The sequence below is a fragment of the Musa acuminata genome, chromosome BXJ2-9 (genome assembly GCF_036884655.1).
Source record: "Musa acuminata AAA Group cultivar baxijiao chromosome BXJ2-9, Cavendish_Baxijiao_AAA, whole genome shotgun sequence".
Taxonomy (NCBI): domain Eukaryota; kingdom Viridiplantae; phylum Streptophyta; class Magnoliopsida; order Zingiberales; family Musaceae; genus Musa; species Musa acuminata.
Genome location: NC_088346.1, coordinates 482,592 through 505,697, shown reverse-complemented (window position 1 = coordinate 505,697; position 23,106 = coordinate 482,592). Strand labels below are relative to the sequence as shown.

The 23,106-nt window shown below is 44.5% G+C and overlaps 6 protein-coding genes across 9 annotated transcripts; all 6 read right to left on the bottom strand.

Annotated features, from left to right (window-relative positions):
• Positions 1 to 54: 54 nt before the first annotated feature.
• On the bottom strand, positions 55 to 1,473 carry LOC103996601 (uncharacterized). Its single transcript, XM_018831114.2, has 3 exons — positions 1,452 to 1,473; positions 1,137 to 1,340; positions 55 to 850 (listed from the first exon to the last, which is right to left on the bottom strand). The coding sequence occupies exons 2-3, from the start codon at positions 1,189 to 1,191 to the stop codon at positions 303 to 305; spliced, it is 603 nt and encodes a 200-aa protein (XP_018686659.2). The 5' UTR covers positions 1,192 to 1,340; positions 1,452 to 1,473; the 3' UTR covers positions 55 to 302.
• Positions 1,474 to 2,978: 1,505 nt separating this feature from the next.
• On the bottom strand, positions 2,979 to 4,640 carry LOC103996599 (probable aquaporin NIP-type). 2 transcript variants are annotated; one of them, XM_065123595.1, is made up of 5 exons: positions 4,309 to 4,640; positions 3,999 to 4,220; positions 3,731 to 3,904; positions 3,605 to 3,666; positions 2,979 to 3,478 (listed from the first exon to the last, which is right to left on the bottom strand). In XM_065123595.1, the coding sequence occupies exons 1-5, from the start codon at positions 4,402 to 4,404 to the stop codon at positions 3,265 to 3,267; spliced, it is 768 nt and encodes a 255-aa protein (XP_064979667.1). In that variant the 5' UTR covers positions 4,405 to 4,640; the 3' UTR covers positions 2,979 to 3,264. The 2 variants fall into 2 exon arrangements, with proteins under 2 accessions (XP_064979667.1, XP_018686992.2); XM_018831447.2 differs by having other exon boundaries at positions 3,731 to 3,928; positions 4,309 to 4,634.
• A 1,801-nt stretch (positions 4,641 to 6,441) lies between these two features.
• LOC135621907 (U-box domain-containing protein 4-like) lies at positions 6,442 to 8,061 on the bottom strand. Its single transcript, XM_065123533.1, has 2 exons — positions 7,744 to 8,061; positions 6,442 to 7,337 (listed from the first exon to the last, which is right to left on the bottom strand). The coding sequence occupies exons 1-2, from the start codon at positions 8,031 to 8,033 to the stop codon at positions 6,536 to 6,538; spliced, it is 1,092 nt and encodes a 363-aa protein (XP_064979605.1). The 5' UTR covers positions 8,034 to 8,061; the 3' UTR covers positions 6,442 to 6,535.
• A 3,042-nt stretch (positions 8,062 to 11,103) lies between these two features.
• On the bottom strand, positions 11,104 to 13,819 carry LOC103996597 (beta-1,2-xylosyltransferase XYXT1-like). Its single transcript, XM_065123600.1, has 5 exons — positions 13,483 to 13,819; positions 13,343 to 13,426; positions 12,890 to 13,027; positions 12,667 to 12,786; positions 11,104 to 12,556 (listed from the first exon to the last, which is right to left on the bottom strand). The coding sequence occupies exons 1-5, from the start codon at positions 13,619 to 13,621 to the stop codon at positions 11,364 to 11,366; spliced, it is 1,674 nt and encodes a 557-aa protein (XP_064979672.1). The 5' UTR covers positions 13,622 to 13,819; the 3' UTR covers positions 11,104 to 11,363.
• Positions 13,820 to 17,315: 3,496 nt separating this feature from the next.
• LOC103996596 (alpha-1,3-arabinosyltransferase XAT3) lies at positions 17,316 to 19,789 on the bottom strand. 2 transcript variants are annotated; one of them, XM_009417526.3, is made up of 2 exons: positions 19,498 to 19,789; positions 17,316 to 18,730 (listed from the first exon to the last, which is right to left on the bottom strand). In XM_009417526.3, exons 1-2 carry the CDS (start codon positions 19,631 to 19,633, stop codon positions 17,541 to 17,543), a joined length of 1,326 nt encoding a protein of 441 aa, XP_009415801.2. In that variant the 5' UTR covers positions 19,634 to 19,789; the 3' UTR covers positions 17,316 to 17,540. The 2 variants fall into 2 exon arrangements, with proteins under 2 accessions (XP_009415801.2, XP_064980012.1); XM_065123940.1 differs by having other exon boundaries at positions 17,316 to 18,681; positions 19,498 to 19,637.
• A 695-nt stretch (positions 19,790 to 20,484) lies between these two features.
• LOC135622256 (beta-1,2-xylosyltransferase XYXT1-like) lies at positions 20,485 to 22,964 on the bottom strand. Of its 2 annotated transcripts, none has more exons than XM_065123938.1 (4): positions 22,686 to 22,964; positions 22,409 to 22,578; positions 21,963 to 22,085; positions 20,485 to 21,842 (listed from the first exon to the last, which is right to left on the bottom strand). In XM_065123938.1, exons 2-4 carry the CDS (start codon positions 22,509 to 22,511, stop codon positions 20,647 to 20,649), a joined length of 1,422 nt encoding a protein of 473 aa, XP_064980010.1. In that variant the 5' UTR covers positions 22,512 to 22,578; positions 22,686 to 22,964; the 3' UTR covers positions 20,485 to 20,646. The 2 variants fall into 2 exon arrangements, with proteins under 2 accessions (XP_064980010.1, XP_064980009.1); XM_065123937.1 differs by having other exon boundaries at positions 22,409 to 22,486; positions 22,631 to 22,963.
• Between the last annotated feature and the right edge of the window lie 142 nt (positions 22,965 to 23,106).

The window sequence follows — 23,106 nt, the reverse complement described above, 5'->3', positions numbered from 1 at the left end:
TCCTGTCAAGCCATCCATTCATCGCGTCTTGCATTCCATTTCAGAAAAGAAAAATAAAAAAGGAAAGAAAATTGTCCTAAAGTATCGTTTCCAACATTTGGTACAGCCAATCGTCAAAAAAAAAAAAAAAAAAAAGGCCCTGCTTACGTTTATTACATGGGCGTACAAAATGCTCCAAACACGGGATGTGACGGCTGCTGCCCACCGAACAAACTATTCCGAGGCCACCATCAAAAGGCATCAGATTCTTGAGCACATCAAACTGGAAGGAATCGCCACCTAATTAAAAGCTACTCGCCAACTCAGACGATGCTGCAAGCATTGGGATTCTCCTCGCTAAATATGGTGGTGAGGCGATGCTCGTCGGTGGCAATGCGGTAAATTCCTTCACGTATAGGGGTAGGATAGTAGTGGTATTCACCGCCGAAGTAGTCCCTCCGCTGCTCGCCGTCCTCCCATCTCGGCGGCAACGGCGACGTCATGTACCGGTAACCTGACCCGTGGGGCGGAACCAGCTCGTGCAAGTCGGGGCCGGACCGGGGTCCGACATCAAACCGGACATGGACGGATTCTTTGGGCGTGCGGGACGGGATAGGACCATGATGAGGGACCTCGTCCGGGTGGTGTGGTCCATGGGCGAACCGGACCCGGCGTTGTTCCTCGGGCTGAGTTGACGGAGGAGGAATCACAGCCTCAGAGTGGTGCTTTGAGACTCTGGATTCTGATGGCATGATAACCACGGCAGGGCTGTCGTCGGTCCAGGTCACGTGCTTCGCCCGAGATGCGGCATGGGAGTATGTCGGCGGCGATGAGTACACCACGGTGGTGGCTACTCCACGCCTCTTTCTCCCTAGCAACGAAAGTATAGAACACAATAAGGAGAAGAAAGCAATTGTTGATCCTAATTGCTCACTACAAACAATCCTCCAAAATGGTGGTCGAGTTATTAGTTTCCTGACATGAATGAGATGGATGTTAAGGTGAAATAATATTTATTAGTTGTGGAAGGAACTATGTAGTGCCGTCTCATCTAGCGATTAATTGTGGAAGAAACAGCCATTGCTAACGTCTGATTCATTAACTTCATACAATTAATTATACATGCAAACCACAAGAAAAAGAGCAAGAACTAATACCTTTGCACTTCCGGAGTGCTTTGGACACCATCTTGCCTATGGGATAGCAACCCATCTCTCTCTCTCTCTCTCTCTTTTTCCTTCTTCTTCTTGTTCTTCTTCTTCTTCTTCTTGTTATTGTTATTGCGCTCTCTCGCTACATCCTCAATTCTTCATCAGATATGGATGATGGGATGACTCTTTAAATGGGTTAATTGCAGGAATCTGATAAGAAAAGAGGGAAAAAGAATTTAAAAAAAAAAAAGGAATAATGCGCCAGCCAGAATGGACTTTGGTTTCCACCGAATGGAGAGAAAAGAGTGGTCCTCAACTCACAGTCCATTCATCGTCTCAAAATCCAACAGGTAAGTAGAACCCTCCTGCATATATTCCGATCCTTGGCCGTCCTCCTAAAGCTCCTTTACATATTCTCTCTCTCTCCCGTCCTTTCCCCCACGCCATCTCTTCTGTGTCTGGCAGTAGTGAGTGGCTACGAATTGAGTTCCCTAGGTAACTTAGATTCGACGCTTAGATCCATATCGATGTACGATCATCGGAGAAGAAAACATTATAATTATAATATAGGTAAGTAGGCGTTCGATGTTCCATAATCCACATAACTACAATTGATTTTTTTTAACTAGAATCGACATTAATAATATGTGTAAGACCACAAAAGTTGCCTTTGATATGCTTTTGGATGTCATGAAATCTAATGATCTCCTCTCATCTTCTTAGAAGAAGATTAATATGTCATAGAACTTGAAGCCTTAAGAACAAGATAATGACACGCATTAAGCTTTTTATCACTCGATGAACAGGTATAGTTGTCTTGCAGCTTAACTTGTTTCATGTACTGTTGGTGTAAACAACTTCAAGCCGTGGCCTCGGGCCGACGCGGCTTGGTTCGGGTCCGGATGGTGGGGGATCTCCTCGGGACGTTCCTCGAGACCACTGAGGTGGCTGATCGTGGTGTCCCGATCGGAACGGGGTCGCTGTTTCCCCCGGGAGGGAACCACCGCCTGTGCCTTTGGTGGACGACCTCCGCCTTCGCACCTGCACAAAGGTCGGGTCGGGGAGCTCGACCTGACCCCTCCGACGATCAAGTTAGTGGATAGTCGCAGGGGTTTCTTTTGCTCCCTCCCCTATTCTCTCGGAGCGCGAGAGTTTTTATAATGAGGATTACCGTTGTATGATGTGCTTGCCCGTAGGGAGCAGGATCGTACTTTTGGTAGCGTCTGACATTGCTGTTGGCGTGACGTGGTGGATCGAGCCTGAGCAGGGTGTTAATGTGCCTCGGTGGGCGTTCAGATCCGCGTTGACCGGGTGCCTCGTCAGGTCAACAGAGGCGAGAGGTGTCATCCGGGACAACTGATGTCACGCGAGTCTTATCGCAATTATTACCCTCATCATGTACTACTTCGCAATGAGGATTCCAACTCAATTAGCTTTGTCTTGTTAGATAAATAAGAGGACAGGACAAGAAAGACTTGAACAGGGAGTGGAATTCACCCGTTAGTATGCATCAAGTCATGCACAAAACAGAGACAGGGAAAGACCAAACGAGGCTTTCTAGCTAAATAACATGTTATAAATATATATCTTAAATAATTAATATATATATTTATAAGATCTAACCTTGATTGTTAGTGAATTAACTAAACCTTCATTTTCTTCGTCTAAACTTGATATGTTGATTTCTGTCAGATTCAATAGCCTAATATATATACTTACCAAAAAAAAAAATAGCCTAATATATATATATATATATCTCAGTCGTTACGACTCTTAGGTTCCTACGATCCTTTAGGTGTTCATATGTAATTCAGATATAAGCTAAATCACACGTAGTAGAATGGGGGATTTTTCTTAAACAATAGATTGCAAGCAGTAATATAAGAATGAAAGAAGACACAACTCGAGGAACAAAAAGGTCGGCATCTCATGAGGAAAGTCCACAACACAGATGCAGCAATGATTCTTCTCTTCATCAAGCTTCCTGCTTCCTTCCCTCTCATCGCTTCACCTCCTCTGGCTGCTTAATTTCCAGGTATACATCATCTCCCCCCCTACCTGTTCCTGTTGCTGTACATCGAAAGGCGATCTCAAACATCGTACTCCAACTCAGAAACGTGCTCGTTCCATGCTTCTAACGATTTCGAGACACGCTCTTGAGGAATGAGCTGCTCTTTGTGATCTCTCGGAGCGGCTTGTCTGTGTATCTAACGAGATTGTAAGTAAAACCCCCAGCCAGAGTACCTATCATTGGTCCTAAAACGTAGGCCCAGATTGCCTTGTAGTTACGCATGACGATGGCCGGTCCGATGCTTCTTGCAGGGTTCATGGACGCTCCTGATATCGGCCTGTAATACATTGTTCATCACATCGAACACCATATGAATGTGAGATGTATATTATGTCCTTTGCATGCAGATTCGATTCAGTAAAACTCTGCACATAAAAAAGGCAGCCGAAGAATAAGATGTTACCCGGCAACGAGGACATTCAACAAAATTGTGGATCCGACAGCAATGCCTGCTAATTCCCCAATCTGCAAGACATGATCGAAAAAGATCAGAGGAATCGAGATGCGACGGAGGAAAACATACGCTTACAGCTCTGGTGTCTGTGGCCACGCCAGAGATGACGAACATCAGGAGGAAAGATATGATGATCTCGAGGACGAAGGACTGCACGGCTGATCCAACCGGCGTAGTTCCGTAGAAGTGCTCTGCTTTTGGATCGAACAACAAGTACACCGCCCCACTTGCCAGGATGGCTCCTACCAACTGAGCTACCATGTAAAGAGGCAGCTGCATGCATACAAATCCTCAGTCAAATAAAGGAAAGAGATGAGAAACACTCGAGGAGATGGGAGAAGACCTGCTTGAGAGGGAACTGCTTGAGAATGGTGAACGTGGTGGTGACCGCAGGATTAAAATGAGCACCGGAGATGTGGCCGACAGAGTAGACCATCACCATCACTACCAGACCCCATGTGATGCATATTCCTGGGAACGTCACCGATCCATACATTTTGTTCACCACCACCGACCCACATCCTGCGAACACCACGAAGAACGTCCCGATGGCCTCTGCCAATAGCTGTCATTGCAACAGAGCCATCGGCCAGTGATTTCTGGGAGTACAGGAGGAATCAGCAAAGGGAAAACGACGACGGTGAGAGACACACCTTCTGAGCAACGTTCACCATGGCAGCAGAGCAGAGGCCGGAGTCGTGCGTGGTGACTTCTTCCACCTTGGTAATCTCTTCGTCGACCGAACACATGGCATCAGGGGTTTCAGGACTCTGCTTCTGTGGAGGGAGTATATGGTGGGGTGAGAGGGAAGGCTGAAAATGGATTGCCAGGTAGTGTGGTGATGGAGATGAATGATGCGCAGAATTTATAGGAGTCTTGAGGCGACGGGATAGATTGAGTCTCTAAGGATAACCATTAGAGGTGTGGTTGGCCATGTGTTGGCGGAGTCCTCAAAAGTAGGGGGGGCTAAGAGGATACGATGCATGGCGAAGCGGCGAGGAGGAAGGCAGTTGGAGAGGTTGTACTTTGTGTCAGCCATCAAACGCACTGATTGTTTTGTTTTGTGGTTAATGTTGATGAAGTAAACCCAAAATGGAGACAAATCTGGTTTCTGTGCTACTTGATTGGAAGCTGTTATGTAGGTGAGACCTGGTTTAGGATGGTGGGTAGGCAAACTGGGTTCTTCCTAGTTGCAAGGTTTCTCCTTGGGGTCTAAGTCGTTTGGGTGTCTTCGGGCGATCGATGATCTTATATGATGTCAGAGCTAGGGGTTGCCCGATGCAACTCCTCTTATGCTTAAGTCAATGAAGGGGAGAAGATAGTAGTGTAATCTATATGATTGAATTAGTGTGTAGAGAGCAACCCCCCCCCCCCCCCTCAATGTGAGCTTATCAGTTTTTTTTTATACTTGATCTATAATCCTTCTTACTAGCTGACTTGGGATAAGATCATGTTAACCGCTTGATCATTATGGTCTCTGATCTTGATAAGATGGGACGATTATTACGAGTCATTGATGCGAGATGCATTGGGACGCATTGAAACGTCATTTTGGGGCCGATGACTTAGAGCTTTGCTTAGGTGTTGGCCTATGTCGCAAATGAGTTAGCACGTGACAAAATTATCCTTGTCACCATTAGAATTTTTTCCCTCATAATTATATATATCTTGAAAACCATGGATATCACCCGTCGTTTTGTGCATCTCGTAACATTTCAAACCCTTTGAGGTTTTTACCGTATTTCCTTCCATTTTGTGTAACCTTTAATGTAATTTTTCTTTAGTCAAAATCATGCAATCCTAAGTAACTTTTAGAACTCAGCTTTCAGCCTTATAGTCATAACCTTGAGAATCGAAAAGACTAAAAAAAAAAAAAATTCTTACATATCTTTTGAATATAAGTAACATCCTTCAAAATATATATATCACTCTATCAATCATTTTGATTTTGATTTTACCAACATTCATCACCTGAATCAATCATAGAGTTATCGTCTAGACTCAATTTACTAGTTATCTTATCATTTAATAATTAAAAATAATTATTTTAAGAGCAAGTATGAGTAATATAAGTAAAATCTGAAAATCAACTCTTTTGGAAAGATATATCATTATCGATTACGAGGACACATCTATCACCATCTATTATAAGATAGCACTCACCAGCCTTTTCTTTATATTTTCTTTCTTATATAATTCTACTTGTTCGTACTCTTTACTTCCATAGCACTAAGCATCATTCAAAGATTTAATTCTTGATCTAGATCTCTCATGCTATGATCCATTCCTATCAAAAAAATCTTCCTCGTCGGCTTTCATCCCGTGCAGCTAATGGCTTATCATATATATTCTCATATTTATTCTTTTTCCTAGTAGCATGAGATATAAAGGTTCTCCAACTTATTTTAGAGTTACTTTATCCTTCCCATTATATCATCTCTACAAAGTTATGATAAGAGTCAACGAACAATGTAAGAAGCAATAACGTCTTATCTTCTTCATCAATCTTCATATTATATTTCTTCAATTGATCTAATATTTCTTTGAATATGAACTGATGTTCTACCAAGTCTTTGCCTTCCTCCATTCTCAATTTATAAAACTTCCATTTCAGAAACATCTTGTTAGTTAAGTTTTTAGCTAAATGAATTCTTTTTCTCACATAAACCTGAAAAAAAATTTTATGGTAAAGACCTTAGAGATCACTTTCAGAGTACCAAAAAAAGGTGTTACATTTTCATATTCACCGAAACCTTGAAACTCAATATATATTTATTGACACGAAGTTTAATTTATTAAGAAGTTAGAATTTAATTAAAACTCTCTCAATTAATTCGAATACAATTACAACTCCTAAAAATACTTATACACATTTCGAGTTCATATGGATGCCCTCTGTTGTAAATGTCTCAAGCTCATCTCCATGCTGATCTGCACCATCTCAGCCAACATCTTCTTTGCCTTCCTTGTCTGATCAGCGCTATCAATTTTGGAGACGATGCTACAAACACTGCTATCGATAGTGTCTGCTGGTAGCTCAGACTTGTGATGGCGAGAGCTTCGTAGTAGCTGAAGCAGCATACGAGCTTTCACTTGAGACTTGGGAGTCCCCTGAACAGTGAGCTGTAGAAGACCAGGAATGACACCCTCGTTAAGCACAAGTTCTCTATATCTACAGTACTGATCACTCTCGCACATTGTCAGGAGGGTTCCTACGGCATGCTCTCTACTTCGGAGAGACCCTTCTTCAAGTACTTGTATCACCGTCAGCACTCCGCCTTGTGCGTCTGTCAAAGCAGTCCTTCCCTCCTCCAAGTTCACCAGTGATTCCAAGAGGGCGCTGCACTTTTCGGCTGTTCGGGATGACTTTTTGGAGGTCTTCAGCAGATTTATCAAAGACGGAACAGGTTGGAGTGGAAGGATAACCTTCAGGTTTTCTGCGATCGCTGAAAGATTGTAAAGAGCCCTGACAGCATCATTCTTGGCTTGTGGATTCCCATCTCCAAGGATTTTGACAAGGAGGGGGATGGCATCAGAGGCACTGATTTGAGGCTTGTTGATGGACGAAGCAGAGAGAGTCAGGACAGCTGCAGTGGCATACTCCTGTAAGCTAGAATTTGTGGATTGCAAGAGATGTAGGAGTGATCGGAGTGCGCCAGCTTCCACTATCTTGATTTTGTTCCTGAAACCATAAAACTAATGATGTCAAAATCATCACTCCATGTGTTGGTGCAGAAATCAAACAACACAAGGCTTCCTTTAGCAAGTTCTCTCGAGGTTTAATTTCTTTGTCGTAGCACAGGCACATGTAATTCCAGCAAGCCTCCAATAGTAGAGTCATCCGAGAATTTGGACATCAACTCCATTATTGTCCATCACATCAATAAAAGACACAAAAAGCGGACATAAAAATCTACAGTCGTCCCGTCGTAGAGGGTAGAAAAATTACAAAGGAAAGATAAAGCGTGATGAGAAAACAAAGAGTTATAAGAACAAGACAAGAAAACTACATGAGACAACCACTAAGAGACAATTACCATACGCTGAATGAAGCTATCTATCTTCCGTCGAAGAATCAAAGTTCGCACCTTTCGTCCCCGACGGCGAGATTCAGGAGGGCGAGGATGGCGGCCTCGCCGGACTCAGGGCCGCCCGACCGGAGCAACGAGACGAGGGGCTCGATGGCGTCGGAGAGCTGCCTCCGGTGCTTAGACGACGTCTTCGTCAGCCGCCGGATCTCCCCCGCTGCCTGGACCCTGCTCTCCTCATCCTCCAACCGGATCCGCTCCATGATCGCGGACGTCTCCGCTACGGTCTTCTCCCCTTCCGTTCCTCCTCCGACCAGCTCGCCGGCGAGCCCAATATCCGATGACGCCATCCCACTTCTCTGTCCTCTCCTCTTCACGCTTCACAGAGCGGCATGGTGGGGGGGCCGGAGGAAGCTTTTATAGTAGAGGACGGTCGTCAGTTGCCCGATAACCATGTTTACGTGTCGCATCTGGTGTCGGTTAGCGATGCTAAGTTTTGACGGCACAGATTGCTCAATCAAGTTTTGATACATTGCTCTTGGGTTGATTCGGAGTTCGATGTGGTGACACGTGGATCTCTGTGGACCATTGGTTGTTCGTCTTCCAGGGTCCCAGCATTTTGAATCCTTTTGTTTGTAGCATAAGAAAAAGATGAGAGTCAAAGAGGCGCATCGCATCCTCGCTTTCTCTCTAGAAAGCAACTTAAATCTCTCCCTACTTTTGCTTTATTTGGATGACATACCTACATATATACGTACATACGTGGATATATCCTCTAAGTAGGAAAAGATAACTACGTTTACGGAATAAAGAAAACAGATAGATAATTCTGTTATGCAAGAGGAATTAATTCAGAAACAATTAGATGTTGGCTTTCTTTTCACTGTAATTTTCTTGTTGCAGCATGGAATCTTGTATTCATGCACATCCTATAGACTACTTTTCTGGAGTACTGATGCTGACGAAGAAGAAGTGTAAATTCTGATGAGAGCGCGCACTCACTCACACATACCACAAATAAAGTCAAAAAAAAAAAAAGGTGCAAAGTCCGGAATTTGGTGGCGGATTGGGGTCCAGCAAACGAACCCAACACGTTTGTCACGTATCATTAGACACGTGTCGGTGATCTCGTGAGGCTCGGATTTAAGGATCACGCAAAAGCTAATAATAATGGCAACAATAAAGTAGTATGCAAGATATGGTTGGCTGGCTATATATAATTGTACGTGTGTGCGCCATTGTTTCGGTCTCTGGACGTAACGCAGCGCATACATATCGTGTCGCCTTTTTGTTTTGTACTTTTTACCCTTCGGTTCTTCTGTAGCAACTGCTAATAATAGCGTTGCTTTGTCCCTTTTCTTCTTTAATAATTGATGGTAACAATGCGTTTTGGTAAGTTGCCAGCGTGGCATGCGACGTGGGTGGGATAACTGTGAAGCAAAGCAACGTCCGTGTGTTTCTTAACGGCTAAGCCTATCTTCCTCTCGCTCCCGGCAACCGCCATGTCACCGGTTTGACGTGTGTTTTTTTTTTTTTTAGAAATAAAAAAAAAACTAAAAACCAAAGAGATTTGTTTTCATCACTCAAAACTTGAACATTAATATAACATGCTGCAAAGAAACAATGCTATCAAGCTTCATCCTCTTTTGTTAGTCTATTATTTTTTTATCCAAAGGTAATAATAAAACGAAAACAAAAGAGACAATATTAAATTCTCGTTGTTTAGCTCACTTTGGTTCCACGTTGCCGTCGGTGTCAGCATCTCACTACATATTTGTGCGTTCATGTGGTACATGCTGTCGAGAAAGAAGAACCCGAGGGCGTCGTCGGATCCATCCATTACCATGTTATTTTACCAAAAAGAAAACTGAAAGATTCGAGATTTCTTTTGTTTGAGTTGTCTTTTAGTGCTTTCGTGTCGCTCTTTATTTAAAACCTGCAGGTTGTGATCTTTCAACGTTTGCAAGGAAAGCCAAATAAAAAGATGGAATTGGAAGAGCAAGCAAATCAAATCTGCTCGTGCCCTGTATCGACGTCTAATTTGATTTGGACCGTCTAAATCGATTTGCATATGTGAAATGCTGATGAGATGAGCAACTCTACATGTTATCACGAATCAAGAAACGCTGCAAATACTACTCGTACATGGGTGGGTGTCTTCCTTCAAGACTCCTCCACAAATTGAACTTAGTTGGGTGATAAAGAATGAATAGGCGGAAGCATGCAGGATGATGAAAAAAGGCAAGGGCTTACCGAACTCGAAGCTAAGGTGATGGTGCCAATCCATGCATCCATTCTTCTATTCTATCCAAATGCTAATGCTGTGGATATGTGTCGCCGTGTAGATATGAAACGAGACCTCGATCACATCGATCTTAGGTAGTGGGCATATTAAAATACTTCCTAGGACTCCACTTCTCGGATTATTGCTCGCTTTGTAATCCCGGCTGGTAATGTGATCGTACCAAACGCGTAGCTCATTGTTTATGCAACTCCTACACTTGAATACAACAGATCAGATTGGATCGGATGATGTCATATCCTCTTTCACCTGAGTACCCAAAGCATCCTCATGTAAGTAAGGTCCCTACACCTGTTATGGCATCTCGGATCATGATAGATTAAGTGTAAGTGTGAGTTATGGCGTATGGATTCTAGAGTCTCACATAGATTCTAGACTACATATCCAAAGAAGAGTAAGACGTATGGATCTAGTCTCACATCATAAGTTGAAAGGATTTAAATATTTTAGATTAGTGATTTAAGATCAACAAGCTAATGACTTAATCATCTTATGGAAGTGGATCAAACACACTTATTCCACGAGATTCTTTTATGCAAACCCATAAACTCGGAGTGCCATTCAATCCACGGGAATCACGTAGCGAGGTGCATTTCTAGCTGGGGAAGTCAGCATGCTGGTCCTGTTGGAGTAACTTTTGAGAATAGAGGTGTCGTAGACTGCATGCAATCTTTCAGAGACAAATAAACGTCTGATGGATTAATGATGGCTTTTTGGCTTCAGTGTTCCCCAAAATATATAATATTTTAATTATATATTGGCTACGTAGCGAAGTCAATTAGTGTACATGCAGATCGCAGGGGGAGGCGAAAGGAAGAGGGGGTTGCTGCTGGAGGTGATGGAAATGGGTCGATCAGGAGAGTGACTTCTTCCTCTTCCTACGTTTGGATAATGATCTCTGCTTGCTTCTTCCCTATGCCACCCAATCATCTTCAGCAGCTTCTCCCTTCCTCCTCCTGTCCACCTCGCCCGGCCAGCCACCTTCCCGGGGAAGGGGTTCATCTGCACATGGCTCTACTTACAAATTAGGTACGTATCGGATGCTGTCTCACGCTTGTGTTGTGTAAAATATCATAAACACTAGTCCGTTTTCTACATGACTTCACAGAGTGCAGCAACTTATCGCCATGGCTGGTTGAGTGATTTGGGGGCGGATGGCGACATGCCATTTACTATGTAGTAGTATTACTGCACACACGTCGTACGTACAAAAACAGAAAGGAAAAGCGGCATCGCTACGAGGCCCACTGTAATTTGCTGTGACAGCACCCAGAAAGGCATTCATGAGTGCAAAATGATTGCTGTGGCATATATAGAGTCATCCGTGTGGTCGTTCGTAATTGATGGGACTAAATCAATATACAGAACTCCCGGTTCTTCAACTGTACTTCTTTTCACGGAGAAGCTCGAATGCCCTCTGTAGGACAGGCCTGAATCGGTTCACATCAAGCTCTACGTTTTGATGTTTGAGGTAGACGTCCCTCAGTTTGAACCAGCCTTGCTTGTGAATGGACTCGGGGTCCTTGAACACCTGGTGGTCTCTGGGGTACGCTTCCTTCAGGGTGCTCTCCTCCACGCTTATGTCATACTGCAAGTACCGCAGCTTCATTCCCATGGCAGGCTCCGCGTAAAAGTTGGTCGCTATCCAATCCAATTTGCCCAGTGGCACCACCTGGATCACGATGGCGTCGGTGGGAAGGAAGACGAAGTTGGTCAGTCCTGCGCCGTGCACGCCCACCATCACATCGCACGAGTTCACCACCCGTGCGAACCTGCCCACATCGGAGAAGTCGGGCTCCGACGCCACCACCTCGTACCCCACCCCCTCCGCCATGCCCACCACCTCCTCCAAGTTCATGAATCTTCTCGTCCCGCCCCTCGCTATCAACAGCAGCCTTGGCTTCTTGCCGGGCGGCTCCCCGGCCGCAGCCCACGCGCGATCTCGCTCTAGCGAGTAGGCGCTCCTCGTGAGCCTCACGAAGTCCATGATGGAGTACCCTTCTGGGGCTCCGGCGGGATCGATCATCAGGTCCCTTTCGGCTCTCAATCCAACGACAGCATGCTTGAAACAATGCACTCTGTCGTCATTGTCGTAATCGATTATATCATACGACGACAGCTTCATTAGATATGGGCGGTACTTGTGCATCCACCAACCTTGACGATCGGCAATGATGAACTGGACCTGGCCTTGGAACGGGCCGGCAGTTTGGAAGAGGGGAATCAACACGTCGGCGAAGTCGTGGAAGCAGTTTCCGCTGTGTCCGCCGGTCGAGAACAGGACGCCGGGGACAGCGTGATTGACGGTGCATCGAGGGGCTTCTCGATCGCCATGCGGTGATGTCAAGTTCAAAGCCCGGACTTTAGCCATGGCTGAGTCGTCGAACTTGCGAGGATAAGGTCTGATCTGCCATGACTCGTTTCTGTCTCTGCTGCCCTTATGATCAGAGGGGGTAACGAGCATTACAGAGGACAGATTCTTCCCGATGACTCTTATGTCACCTTCCATATCGCAGACGTCTGATCTGTGGTCGGAAAAATCACACATGGGCTTCCTCTCAGGCGCCCCATCTGGAAGACAATGCAGTTAATGGCTTCCTTTAAACTAGACTATGCAGTCTTTTTTTCTCTTGGAAGAATTCACAATGGCAAGCTCAAACAGGCAACGAGTACAAGCGAACCTGATTCGCTAGAATCACCAGCAGTTAGTGTCTCCAGCACTTCCCTATCGTTTTCCGGCTTGCAAATACCCGAACTCGATTCGCACAACCGGCTTATTCCCTCTTCCTCCTCCTTGCCATCTGTCGGGTAAATGAACAGAGCGTCATTTTACATTAATGGTCATTTGATATATACACTATATAAACCAATCAGGATTACAAATGAAATAGCACGGTTGATCACCTGATCCGTTCTTCGTGCTGGAAACATTATCTTCTTCAAAGGGAACTTCGGAAGCTGACTCTGCGGAGGAAGCATTGTCATGCATCTCGATAGCGTCACTTCTTGTAGGCTTGCTCTCTCGTGTTGCACTCTCATATTCTTCGGCAAGAGAATAGCAGAATAGAAAAGAACATTAGACAACATCGTCTATGAAAAATCGTATCAAATCCATATTATCAGAACACCCACGTATCCTTCTCGCGGTATAAAATCAGAATAACACCTTGCCTTCTGTTCTGATTCGCTTACCGAACAAGCATTTTATTCCAGCAACACAATAGTTGCTCACTTCAAATATTTTCTTCGATCGAAGAAGAAGAAGGGAATATTAGACGTTCAGCTTCATTTTTTCAAGTGAGCAAGAACTAGGACGCTAGAACAAATGAACAAAGGTGATCGCCTGATTGGTCTTACCTGATAGTTGAATCCTTTTGTTCTTTTCAACCATAGAACTCATAGGAGTTACATCTATCGATGACGAGGACGGCAGGCAATTCACTGTAAAAACTAGAATTACACCACAGAAATGTTGGAGTACAGAGAGGAGAACTCACGGATAGACAAATGCTCCATGCTTATCATAGTTTTGGACATCATAACGTATGTCGTTGACACCAGAAAGCATCCGACGATTAGTCCTGATCCGAAACTGCGAGGCTTGACCTGTGGCCGGAACTTCTTCGCCAACTTCATCCTGCATGTGTCGTTGAGCTGTCTATCAGGAGGAGGAGAAGCAATGGAAGAATCGACATGCAAAATGCAGAGCTTATAACAAGTGAGAAAAAGGTGGCAGAGCTTATGGCGGTCGGGTGCCGATGCTATCGTTTTTGGTGGTGAATTTTCTAAGCGTCAAGTCTGAATCACAACCTGCAATCGTCTAAGGAACCGAGAATCACGTCTTGTTTGGTTCTGCTCTTTCCACATTAGATTTGGATTTTGATCTCCAATTATTACTGAAAACTGTAATCATTCTCCTCCATTATCGCTTGGAGGTATTATGGAGCTTATTCAAGAATGTCAAAGAAAATTGTTCAGATTGTATGTTATGTTTTAACCTATCATATGCTTAATTTTCATTCATTTCTTTCGTATTTAAGCCAAAAGTCGGGTTAGAAATATTGTGATGACTTTTGTTGGGCTCTGTTTCGGGAGTTGATTTATACAGGGAATCGAACGGCTGAAGCACTCGCCGTCGAGCTTTAGCCAATTTGCTGCTCAAGATATGTGCCTTGGATCCCGCGTCCGTCCTCGGAACACTTTGGATGGTGCTCTCTTCTCCGCTCGTGTCCTAGTGCAAGTGCGTCAGCCTCATCCATCCCATCTCTGGCTCTGCGTCCAAACGAATCGTCACCGCCCAGTCATCCCGCTTAGCCAATGGCACCGCCATCACGTCGCATGAGTTCACGGTGCCTGCAAACCGCACCCAGTCGTTCGTGGCATCTATCATCTGCACATCTCCGTCAAGAACTGGCGGGAGATCCGGAAGAGAGGGTTCGCACCCGCCAAATCGTGGAAGCAATTGTCGGGGTCCGTACACGCCGTTGGCGAAGACGACGCCAGGCGCCGTGTCGTCACCGACGGTGCATACCAGGAAGTGGAAATGGCCGTGTCGTCCCGCTTTCGAGCACAAGATCTGAGGCGCCATGACTCATTAATTCTCTGCCGCCGACACGGGAGGAAGCAACAAGCATCGGCCCGTACCTTCTCCACCGCGGATTTCCGTTCCCAAGTCAAAAAAGAAGGAGAGATCACACATCGGCCTACTCTCGTGTTCCGCATCCACATTTATTAGCCATGCGACGGATGAATCCAGCAACAGTCATCGGTCAACTTCAAATATGGGAAGAATCAAAGCGGGGGAGACGTTGCGCACTGCTACTCTTTAGTTTATTTCTCGGCATTTTAAATCCCTCGATCTGTGTGTGTGTGTTCGAAATGACAAATTTAGTCATCTAAAAAAAAAAACTGGATCCCATACGATATTTATTGTGGTCGCTTTCTTTGGTTATTTAAAATAGATTTATATTTCTCGAATATTTTAGTTGAAAGAAAAAGAGTCGCAGGGATGATGATAGACCCATAAAAGAGTGCAATGACTTGCTAATGATCCTTGGAAGCATCACTAATTAAGTAAAAGCCCAGCAAATAAAATGGTTTACTTTTGCGTAGACGTGCTGCCGAATTTCCATGCAGCTACAGCTCTAATTACAGAGTTCAAGCCTTCTGTACTGTATCATCAAAAGCAAGGCTAACTGGCTTCCCGCTGTCTACTGGCAGTTGGCTCTTCATTTCGGGGCACCCAGCGCTGTGATGCAAACATCATCCAAGGATCTCTATCGAGCCCGCCAAGAGCTTGATATCGCCTGCGTATCAATCGAGTGCGCCGCGAGCTACAGGCCCACAATGGGAGTGCCACAACAATCTCTCTCTCTCTCTCTCTCTGCTTGCGAAGTCGACCATACTGAATCCGTGCGAAGATTCGGATTGCTCCGTATGAAAATCCCACAATGCTGCTACATCTAGTTAAGGCCACGGATGGCATGTTTGAAGCAACGGATGGTGTCGTCGTCGTCATACTCGATGATCTCAAACAGTGGGTATCTCCTCTCCATCCATGACGGCTTCACGTTTGCAACGAGAAACTGGGAACGAGCACGACGGCATAACTAAGTTATGGAACAAGTCTTCCGCTGTGACCATCCATCCGCCCGTAGCCAAAAAACGAGGCATAAGGTTTGTCTCTTTCGTCATGGCCAAACTGAGGATGGAGCAACAGACACCATCCTGCGATCGCTGACGATTAACATCTAAAGGGACCACCTTGAAAACCAACTTGATGTCGGTCTTCAGTTGGTCAACCATTCTAAATCTGTCACCGACATCATTCCGCAAAACCACTCATCGCATCCTCAACATGTTGCTCATGGAGCCGGATGAACTGAATCTTCCAACTTACAAGGAGGTGACTTGCAAGTTTCGATTTCCTAATATCTGTCTATGAGTCTACATCGGTCTGTATTCTGATTACGATTGGTTAATAAAAAAATTTTAAAACTTTTTAAAGAGATAATCTTGAAAAAAGGGGTTCTCTTAAAATGATAGAATGATAGACTGCAAAGCTACCGACGGAGGACAAATGGGTAACTGTAAGGGTGGGAGAGGGATCTACCACCATCGATGCCAACGACGTCCTTCCACCATTGATGTCTTCAATTATCGAACGTTAAAATTATCTTTTTACCTTTTATTTTTATATTTACATTGATAAAATTGATATTGTTAGGGTAAATGAACCTAATTATTACACTTTCGTAACTACAAGTATATTAATATAACTTTTTAAAGTAAAAGGATCAAGACAATAAAGATATTTAACTATAGGGCCAGTATGTAATTAGCTCAAGATATAATGATGAGTCGATATTCTAATTGATATTTTTGTTTACGTAATTAATGTTATTTATTTTAATATTTTGTACATATTTATATATATATATATATATTAATTGAATGTATATAATAGAATCATCACAAATTATATAAGTCATTTTAGATTACATTAGGAAAGACTAATAATGTTGTGATATATAAAAAAAAGTATGATATTAATGATATACAAACATTAACTCGTATTGATAATCAAGCTTAACATGGAATTATGTTTATTTGACTTATTAACTTATTTTATAAAATTCCTATGCAAGTATAAAATATTTTTTTTAATTTTTTTTAGTAAAATTATTTTTTTAAAATAAATTTTTTATTTTATTTATTTTATTTTTATTTTTATATCTTACTAACTAATGGACTAAACGAGAGAATGTTAAAAATACGTGACACTATCTAATTAAGATGTATTCTAAATAGAATGAAAGTTTAATTATAATATGATTCCTTAGGACATGAATCAAAGGATGGATTCTCTTCTCTTAATTACATCTTCTTTAGATTATAAATGATAAGATCTCGAGATATTATAGATCTTCTACGGTTCTAGTAAAAATAAAAAGAAAAAAAAATACGAGTCTAATTCTATTGACATCATTATATAATTTTTAGATCCGATAACAATACGCTTCTACATCAATCATAAAATTATTCTATCGTTATTTAAATTTAATATTTAATCACGTCACGAAAATACACATAGCCATGTGAGTAATTGAATAATCGGCAAGGGCGAGTCTTGTTATTTCAAGGATACACCCAAACTTATTATAATCAAAGGATACACGTAGATCGATGCATCATCCATCATCTACGAACGTAATCGAGATTAGAATAAGAAGAGTTAGCTTTTGGAGAGGCACGGGATGATCGGGAGCAGTGCGCCAGTAATTAAAGACGGGAGACAACTTTCGTATACAAAATAAAAAGACGACGTTCCTCAAAAGAAAAGCCCAGTCAAGGATATTTATAGCTCCCAATCTTCTCTTCTCTTTTGACCGAGAAGATAAAAGAGGACGAGCAGCAGCTCATCTGCGATCGCTCAACATGCCATCCATCATACCCTCTCTTCAGATTTTAACATTGTCCACAGTTTAAAAGAATAAATTGGAAAACTAAACTCCTGAAAATAAAACAATAATTAATAATATATTCATCTTTCACCTCATTCTCCCCGCCGGTGGCGGAGGATCCGAAGGGCACGCTCCAGGTAAGCCCTAAACCTTGTCACATCAAGCTTCACGTTCTGCTCCTTGAGGAAGATCCTGGAGAAGGTGTCCCAATCCGCGTTCTGAGGATGCAGCGACATGGGGTCCTTGAACACCGCGTGCTCTCTCGGGTACAGCTCCGTGAGAGTTGTTTCCTCTTCGCTGATACTGTATTCCAGGTAGTTCAGCTTCATTTGGTCGGACGGGTCCCTGAAGTAATGGCCGGCGATCCAGTCCAGATTACCCCATGGCACTACTTGGATCACCACAGCATTCGTAGGCAGGAACACCATATTGGTCAGCGCCGATCCGTGAACACCCATCAACACGTCGCAGGAGTTGACGATGCGCGAAAATTTGGAGACGTCAGGATCTCCCTCTGTGACCACGACTTCGTAGCCCACCTCTTCCGCCATCCTCACAATCTCCTCCACGTTCATGAATCTTCGTGTCGTGGCCCTGGTTATGACCATCAGCCTTGGCTTCTTATCGGTCTCTTCACCCATCCTCGACGCGTAGTCTCTCTCGAGGGAGAAAGCGCCTCTGGCGAACTTGGCGAAGTCGAACATGGTGTACCCGTGCGGCGATTTGGAGGGCTCCATTTGGAAGTCCTCGGCGCTGGTGCATCTCAGGCCCAGGGTCACATGCTTGAAGCAACGGATGGCGTCGTCGTCGTCGTACTCGATGATCTCATACCGAGACAGCTTTTTGAAGAAGAGTTGGTACTTGTCCATCCATGGCCGGTTCAGGTTGGCTATGAGAAACTGGACCTCGCCGCCGAAGTGGTAGGCGGTCTCGAAGAGAGGCACAAGCACGTCGACGAAGTCGTGGAAGTAGTTGCCGGTCCATCCACCAATCGCAAAAACCATTGCAGGGACGGTGTGGTTGACGGAGCAGCGCCTGTCTTGGGCGTACCCATCGACCAGTTTCAAGGTCACCTCCCGAACACGAGCACCCGATCCGGCGTCCCATTTACGAGCATAAGGCTTGATCGTCCACGATTCGCCTCCTCCTCCTCCTCCTCCGGCGACAAACACCATCCTGGTATCTTTGCCCATGATTCTAACATCGCCGTCTGCTTCACAGATGTCGGATTTCCTGTTGGACGTATCACAAATGGGCTTCTTCTCAGGCGTCACAAATTCACCTTTGCAAAAACGGGCAGCAACAATTTGATTTAGAATTCTGAAGCTCGATCTAGACATCAGACTACTTTCCCCGACAAGAACAAGAAAAACAAATAAAAAACAATAATCTTTGGGTTTATGGAAGTAATCAGTCAAAGATGAACACCATCGATACGGAAATTATCTTATCGGTGTCTGTTCCTTCTTCCGTGTGATGAACACCATCGAAAGATGCTGAGATGGGGATTTATGCAACCGGGTCGGTGGCCTCAGTCCTTCACCAAATCTTGCGGTTGGACAATAAATCAATCCATGCATGTGGTAGGTAGGTGGGGACTTTTACTGACTACCCATAATCAGTACTACTGCTGTGGAACTTCTTTTGACGCGACAAAAAAATGGGGCTGAAAGATCAAATTGAAGGACCAAGGAACTCTATCTGATCCTCTCGGAAACAGAGGTCGTCTTCGCTCGGGGGATCCCTCCGATTACATCTTGTTTTTAACTTCCTTTTCCAAATCGAAGATGCTATTGTCCCGAGAAGAGATCAGATAAACTCGAGAGAAACAGAAAGAGAAACAAAAAAAAAATCAAGAAATTGGGGTCGAAATAGGAAGATCTGAGATTCCATACCCCAAAATTGGGTTTACCTTCAAAGAAGTATTTTTGTGTGTGCAAAGAAGACAGACGACGGTTGTAGCTGCCATGTTGCCGCTACACCATTAAGCTGTGAGAGAACTCGAGCTGATGGCAGGCAGATCTAGTCGAGAAAGGAGCAGCGAGTTACCAAGAGAGAAGCGCATGCTGGTAGTCCTCGTCCTCGTAACGTAGGTCAGCGCCACCAGAATGAACACCGCAACCAATGCCACGCCATATTTCTGAGGCTTCGCTCGGCGGTTAAGGTTCCTGAACCCCTTCGCCATTTCCTTCGTCCCCTCTTATTCTCACTGGGATTTCATTCTCTCCTTGCGGTACGGTAAGCACAAGCCGTGGCTGCAGAACTTGTGAGCGGAACTCCGCAAACAACAGGATGGAAAAGAGGAGGAGAAATTGTGGAACTCACAGAGGGGGGGGGGGGGGGGGGGGGGGGGGAAGGAACCGAGTGGAGTGGAGAGGTACCCAATCAGCAGGACCTGCTGCCTGCACCTCTTTTTTAATGTTTGTGTCGGCTATAATAGTGCTTGCGATCCGAGGGGAGTTCAAGTTTTACAGCCAAATTATTGCAGATGGCCAATTGCGTTGAGTGCGGAGATCAACTTAATTCAGCGGATCCACACAGAATAAGAAATTTTTATTCTATTTTACCAAGAGAACAACATAATAATAATATCTCAAATACGGAGATGGTGACATCAACCTCATGGTTTGCCGGTCGGAAGATGCCAACTCATTTTTCACATGTCGCTGGCCGTGGAGGTTGTGCCGTATCTTTCAACCTACTAGCAGCCTAGATTTTATTTTCTTTTTTCTCTTTTTTCTCTTTTTTTATTTCCTATTTTCTTCCAACAATTACAAACTTGACGTTCGATTAGATGTTTGACAGTACGAAAAAGCCATGAATGCTACTTGACGGTGTAGAGAATTCCAAGGAGGACATTAAAATGGGCCATATGGATCCAGTTTTTTTTGCTTTGTTAAAGTTTTCTCCTTTTCTTTTGGAACCAAACAAAAAAAAAAAAATCCTGTTCATTCTCTGCCGCGACACTTTGTCACTCTCCACACAACCAATTTGAGATAAGATTCACAAAGTAAAAACAGTGAGAGTAGCAAAAAGTAAAATAATAGTCTCAATAAAGACTAGGTTTTAGCTCAGAGCAAGAAGGCGGCTCAAACCATTGGCGGCGAGGAACGACTGTATGGTATGATCGATCAACAAAAAGAAGAAGAAGAAAGAAAATAAACTCCACCCAGCACACCTAACAGTACAGTGTTCATTCTAGCGACCGAGAAGGTCCATGGCTCTCATCAAGAAAGGCCTGAACCTGTTCACATCTAGCTTTACGTTTTGTTTAACCAAGTAGATCTTCCCCATCTTGAACCATCCCTGCTTGTGGAGCGACTGAGGGTCCGTAAACACGGGATGCTCTCTGGGATACTTCTCTGACAGTGTGCTCTCCTCCACGCTGATGTTGTACTCCAAGTAGTTCAGCCCGGCTCCCATGGAAGGGAATCCAAAGGTGTGCGTGGCCATGCCCTCCAGCTCGCAGCAAGGCACTATCTGGATGAGCACCGCATTCGTGGGCAGGAACACGAGGTTGGTGAGCCCGGCACCGTGCACACCCATGATCACATCACAAGAGTTCACCACACCGGCAAACCCAGCCACGTCCCCGAAGTCTGCGTCCGCACGCACCACCTCGTAGTTCAACCCCTCCGCCATTTGGACGATCTCCGGCACGTTGGTGAACCTTCGAGTACCGTTCCTCGCTACGAGGAGAAGCCTCGGCTTCCTGTCGGGGTGTTCCCTCAAGCTGATGGCGTGCGCTTTCTGCAGGGAGTAAGCCGACCTCAAAAACGCGGTGAAGTCGAGCATAGAATACCCGTTGGGAGCTCGTGCAGGTTGGATTGTCAAGTCATTGTGGAAGCGGAGGCCGACCATCACATGTGGGTGGCAGAGGACCTGATTGCTGTCGTCGAGATCGACGAACTCGTATCGCGTGAGCCTCTTAATAATCGGATCGTATTTGTGGAGCCACCAAACTTGAATGTTGGTGATGAGAAACTGGACTTCTCCGTCGAATTGCCGTGCGGTCAAGAACAGAGGGAGCAGCACATCGGTGAAGTCGTGGTAGTAGTTTCCCGTGAATCCACCCAGCGCAAACACGATGGCGGGGACGGATCGATTGATGGTGCATTCGGGGACGCCTCCGGGGCTGCTCGCTGTTCTAACCGATACTTTCTCCACGTTTCCCATTTGCTTTCGGACGTAAGGCATGATCTTCCACTCGTTGCTTCGCTGGTGCGGAGAAACAAACACCACCGAGGAAGACTTGCCGTGGATGCGAACGTCACCTTTCATCTCACAGAATTCCGTTCTTGGATCCGAGAAATCGCATATCGGCTCCACCACTTGGGGCTTCATCGTCTGAGACCTTTCAGCCTCTCTTTTAGGAGGGAGAATCTCTTCATCTTCTGAACAACATTAAACATGTCTGTGCAATTTAAATGAAAACTTGCAAGACTAAACTCGTTACTCAGCACATGAATCATCGTATCTGAGTTGCTAATTAATGGTCAAGCGATGAAGCTTACTTGGTTTCTTGGACTCTCTTTTCTCTTCCTTGGCAGTGATGGGGGAAATAGCAGAAAAATTGGTGCGGTGGACCTTCTCCTCTGCAGTATTTCCATGTCCACCCTCCGCTTTCCTTAATCTTTCTGTTACATTGAGAAATAAGATCTAAATGAAACTCAATTAAAATCAAAAATCAAATCCTTCAATCGTTTTTGCTCAATGTGTATTGAGATCAGAACTTGGGTGTGTTCCCAGAAACAGAGATCTTTCTCCTTCGTTTCTTTTTCCACTTTTTCTCTCCGAAAACAACCCAGAGGTTTCTTGAAGAACTCACAAGTCCCAACGATCGTGCATTGTTGTTGATGATTTATGCAGATTCTAATGACGGCGACATTACCAGCCCAACAACAAAGATTCAATCAACCCTACCAAACAAGCGATAGCCAGAATTTGTATGATTTCTGACCTGGCTTCTGTAGACTAATTTTGCCGTCCACCACCTCGACAGTGCCAACCCTGTAGGCTACAGAAAGCTGCTGATCAACTGCAAAACAAGAGTCGCAAGACATTAGACGATGCTGCTGCTGCTTCCCCCAGATAGTCTACTTGCTTCGTTTGCTTGCACCTCATCAACCTCTGGAAGTAGAGAAGAAAAGGATTCGTTGCTGAGAAGGCAAGAGAGACTCACCGGTGGTCTCCGACATGGAAACGAAATATGTCAATATGACTATGCAGCATCCTACCAGCAACGCCAAGCCGAGCTTCCGCGCTTCGATCCGGCTCATGTTCCTTACTATGGTCTTGTTAAGCCCCATCTTCCGCGTATCTCTGAAGCCCCAAGTTTCAGCTGAAGAGATAGATATCAGATCGCTCGACCAGAGAGCTGCCGTGTGGAACTCACAGCAAGCCACTCTCTTCTTCTACCTCGAGAAGAAGCTGTAGACTAGACTCTTTCCTTCTCGAGAACATTTTCTACTCCACCCATTTCTGCTGCTGCCGCTTACTATTATTATTATTATTATTCCAAAGCTCGCTTAGACTGGAGAATCCTGAACGTGAGAGGTTTAATATGATTGGTTAAGGATATGTATAATGTTTTCTCATCTTCCCTCAAAAAGAAAAAACCAAATTGGTGTTTCAATAAAAATAACAAGGAAAACAAAT

What these genes read in the sequence shown, in the direction of transcription:
- LOC103996601 (XM_018831114.2), bottom strand. Translation starts at nt 1,191, where the DNA reads ATGGGTTGCTATCCCATAGGCAAGATGGTGTCCAAAGCACTCCGGAAG. An exon ending in AGCACTCCGGAAGTGCAAAG is followed by an intron (nt 851 to 1,136) that starts GTATTAGTTCTT and finishes TTTCGTTGCTAG; the next exon opens with GGAGAAAGAGGCGTGGAGTA.
- LOC103996599 (XM_018831447.2), bottom strand. Translation starts at nt 4,404, where the DNA reads ATGTGTTCGGTCGACGAAGAGATTACCAAGGTGGAAGAAGTCACCACG. An exon ending in TGGCCACAGACACCAGAGCT is followed by an intron (nt 3,667 to 3,730) that starts GTAAGCGTATGT and finishes CATGTCTTGCAG; the next exon opens with ATTGGGGAATTAGCAGGCAT. An exon ending in TTGAATGTCCTCGTTGCCGG is followed by an intron (nt 3,479 to 3,604) that starts GTAACATCTTAT and finishes AATGTATTACAG; the next exon opens with GCCGATATCAGGAGCGTCCA.
- LOC135621907 (XM_065123533.1), bottom strand. Translation starts at nt 8,033, where the DNA reads ATGGCGTCATCGGATATTGGGCTCGCCGGCGAGCTGGTCGGAGGAGGA. An exon ending in CTCGCCGTCGGGGACGAAAG is followed by an intron (nt 7,338 to 7,743) that starts GTGCGAACTTTG and finishes TTATGGTTTCAG; the next exon opens with GAACAAAATCAAGATAGTGG.
- LOC103996597 (XM_065123600.1), bottom strand. Translation starts at nt 13,621, where the DNA reads ATGAAGTTGGCGAAGAAGTTCCGGCCACAGGTCAAGCCTCGCAGTTTC. An exon ending in CAAAAGGATTCAACTATCAG is followed by an intron (nt 13,028 to 13,342) that starts GTAAGACCAATC and finishes CTCTTGCCGAAG; the next exon opens with AATATGAGAGTGCAACACGA. An exon ending in TGGTGATTCTAGCGAATCAG is followed by an intron (nt 12,557 to 12,666) that starts GTTCGCTTGTAC and finishes ATTGTCTTCCAG; the next exon opens with ATGGGGCGCCTGAGAGGAAG.
- LOC103996596 (XM_009417526.3), bottom strand. Translation starts at nt 19,633, where the DNA reads ATGGCGAAGGGGTTCAGGAACCTTAACCGCCGAGCGAAGCCTCAGAAA. An exon ending in CAGCATGCGCTTCTCTCTTG is followed by an intron (nt 18,731 to 19,497) that starts GTAACTCGCTGC and finishes GTTTTTGCAAAG; the next exon opens with GTGAATTTGTGACGCCTGAG.
- LOC135622256 (XM_065123937.1), bottom strand. Translation starts at nt 22,757, where the DNA reads ATGGGGCTTAACAAGACCATAGTAAGGAACATGAGCCGGATCGAAGCG. An exon ending in TTCCATGTCGGAGACCACCG is followed by an intron (nt 22,487 to 22,630) that starts GTGAGTCTCTCT and finishes CTTGTTTTGCAG; the next exon opens with TTGATCAGCAGCTTTCTGTA. An exon ending in AATTAGTCTACAGAAGCCAG is followed by an intron (nt 22,086 to 22,408) that starts GTCAGAAATCAT and finishes TCAATGTAACAG; the next exon opens with AAAGATTAAGGAAAGCGGAG.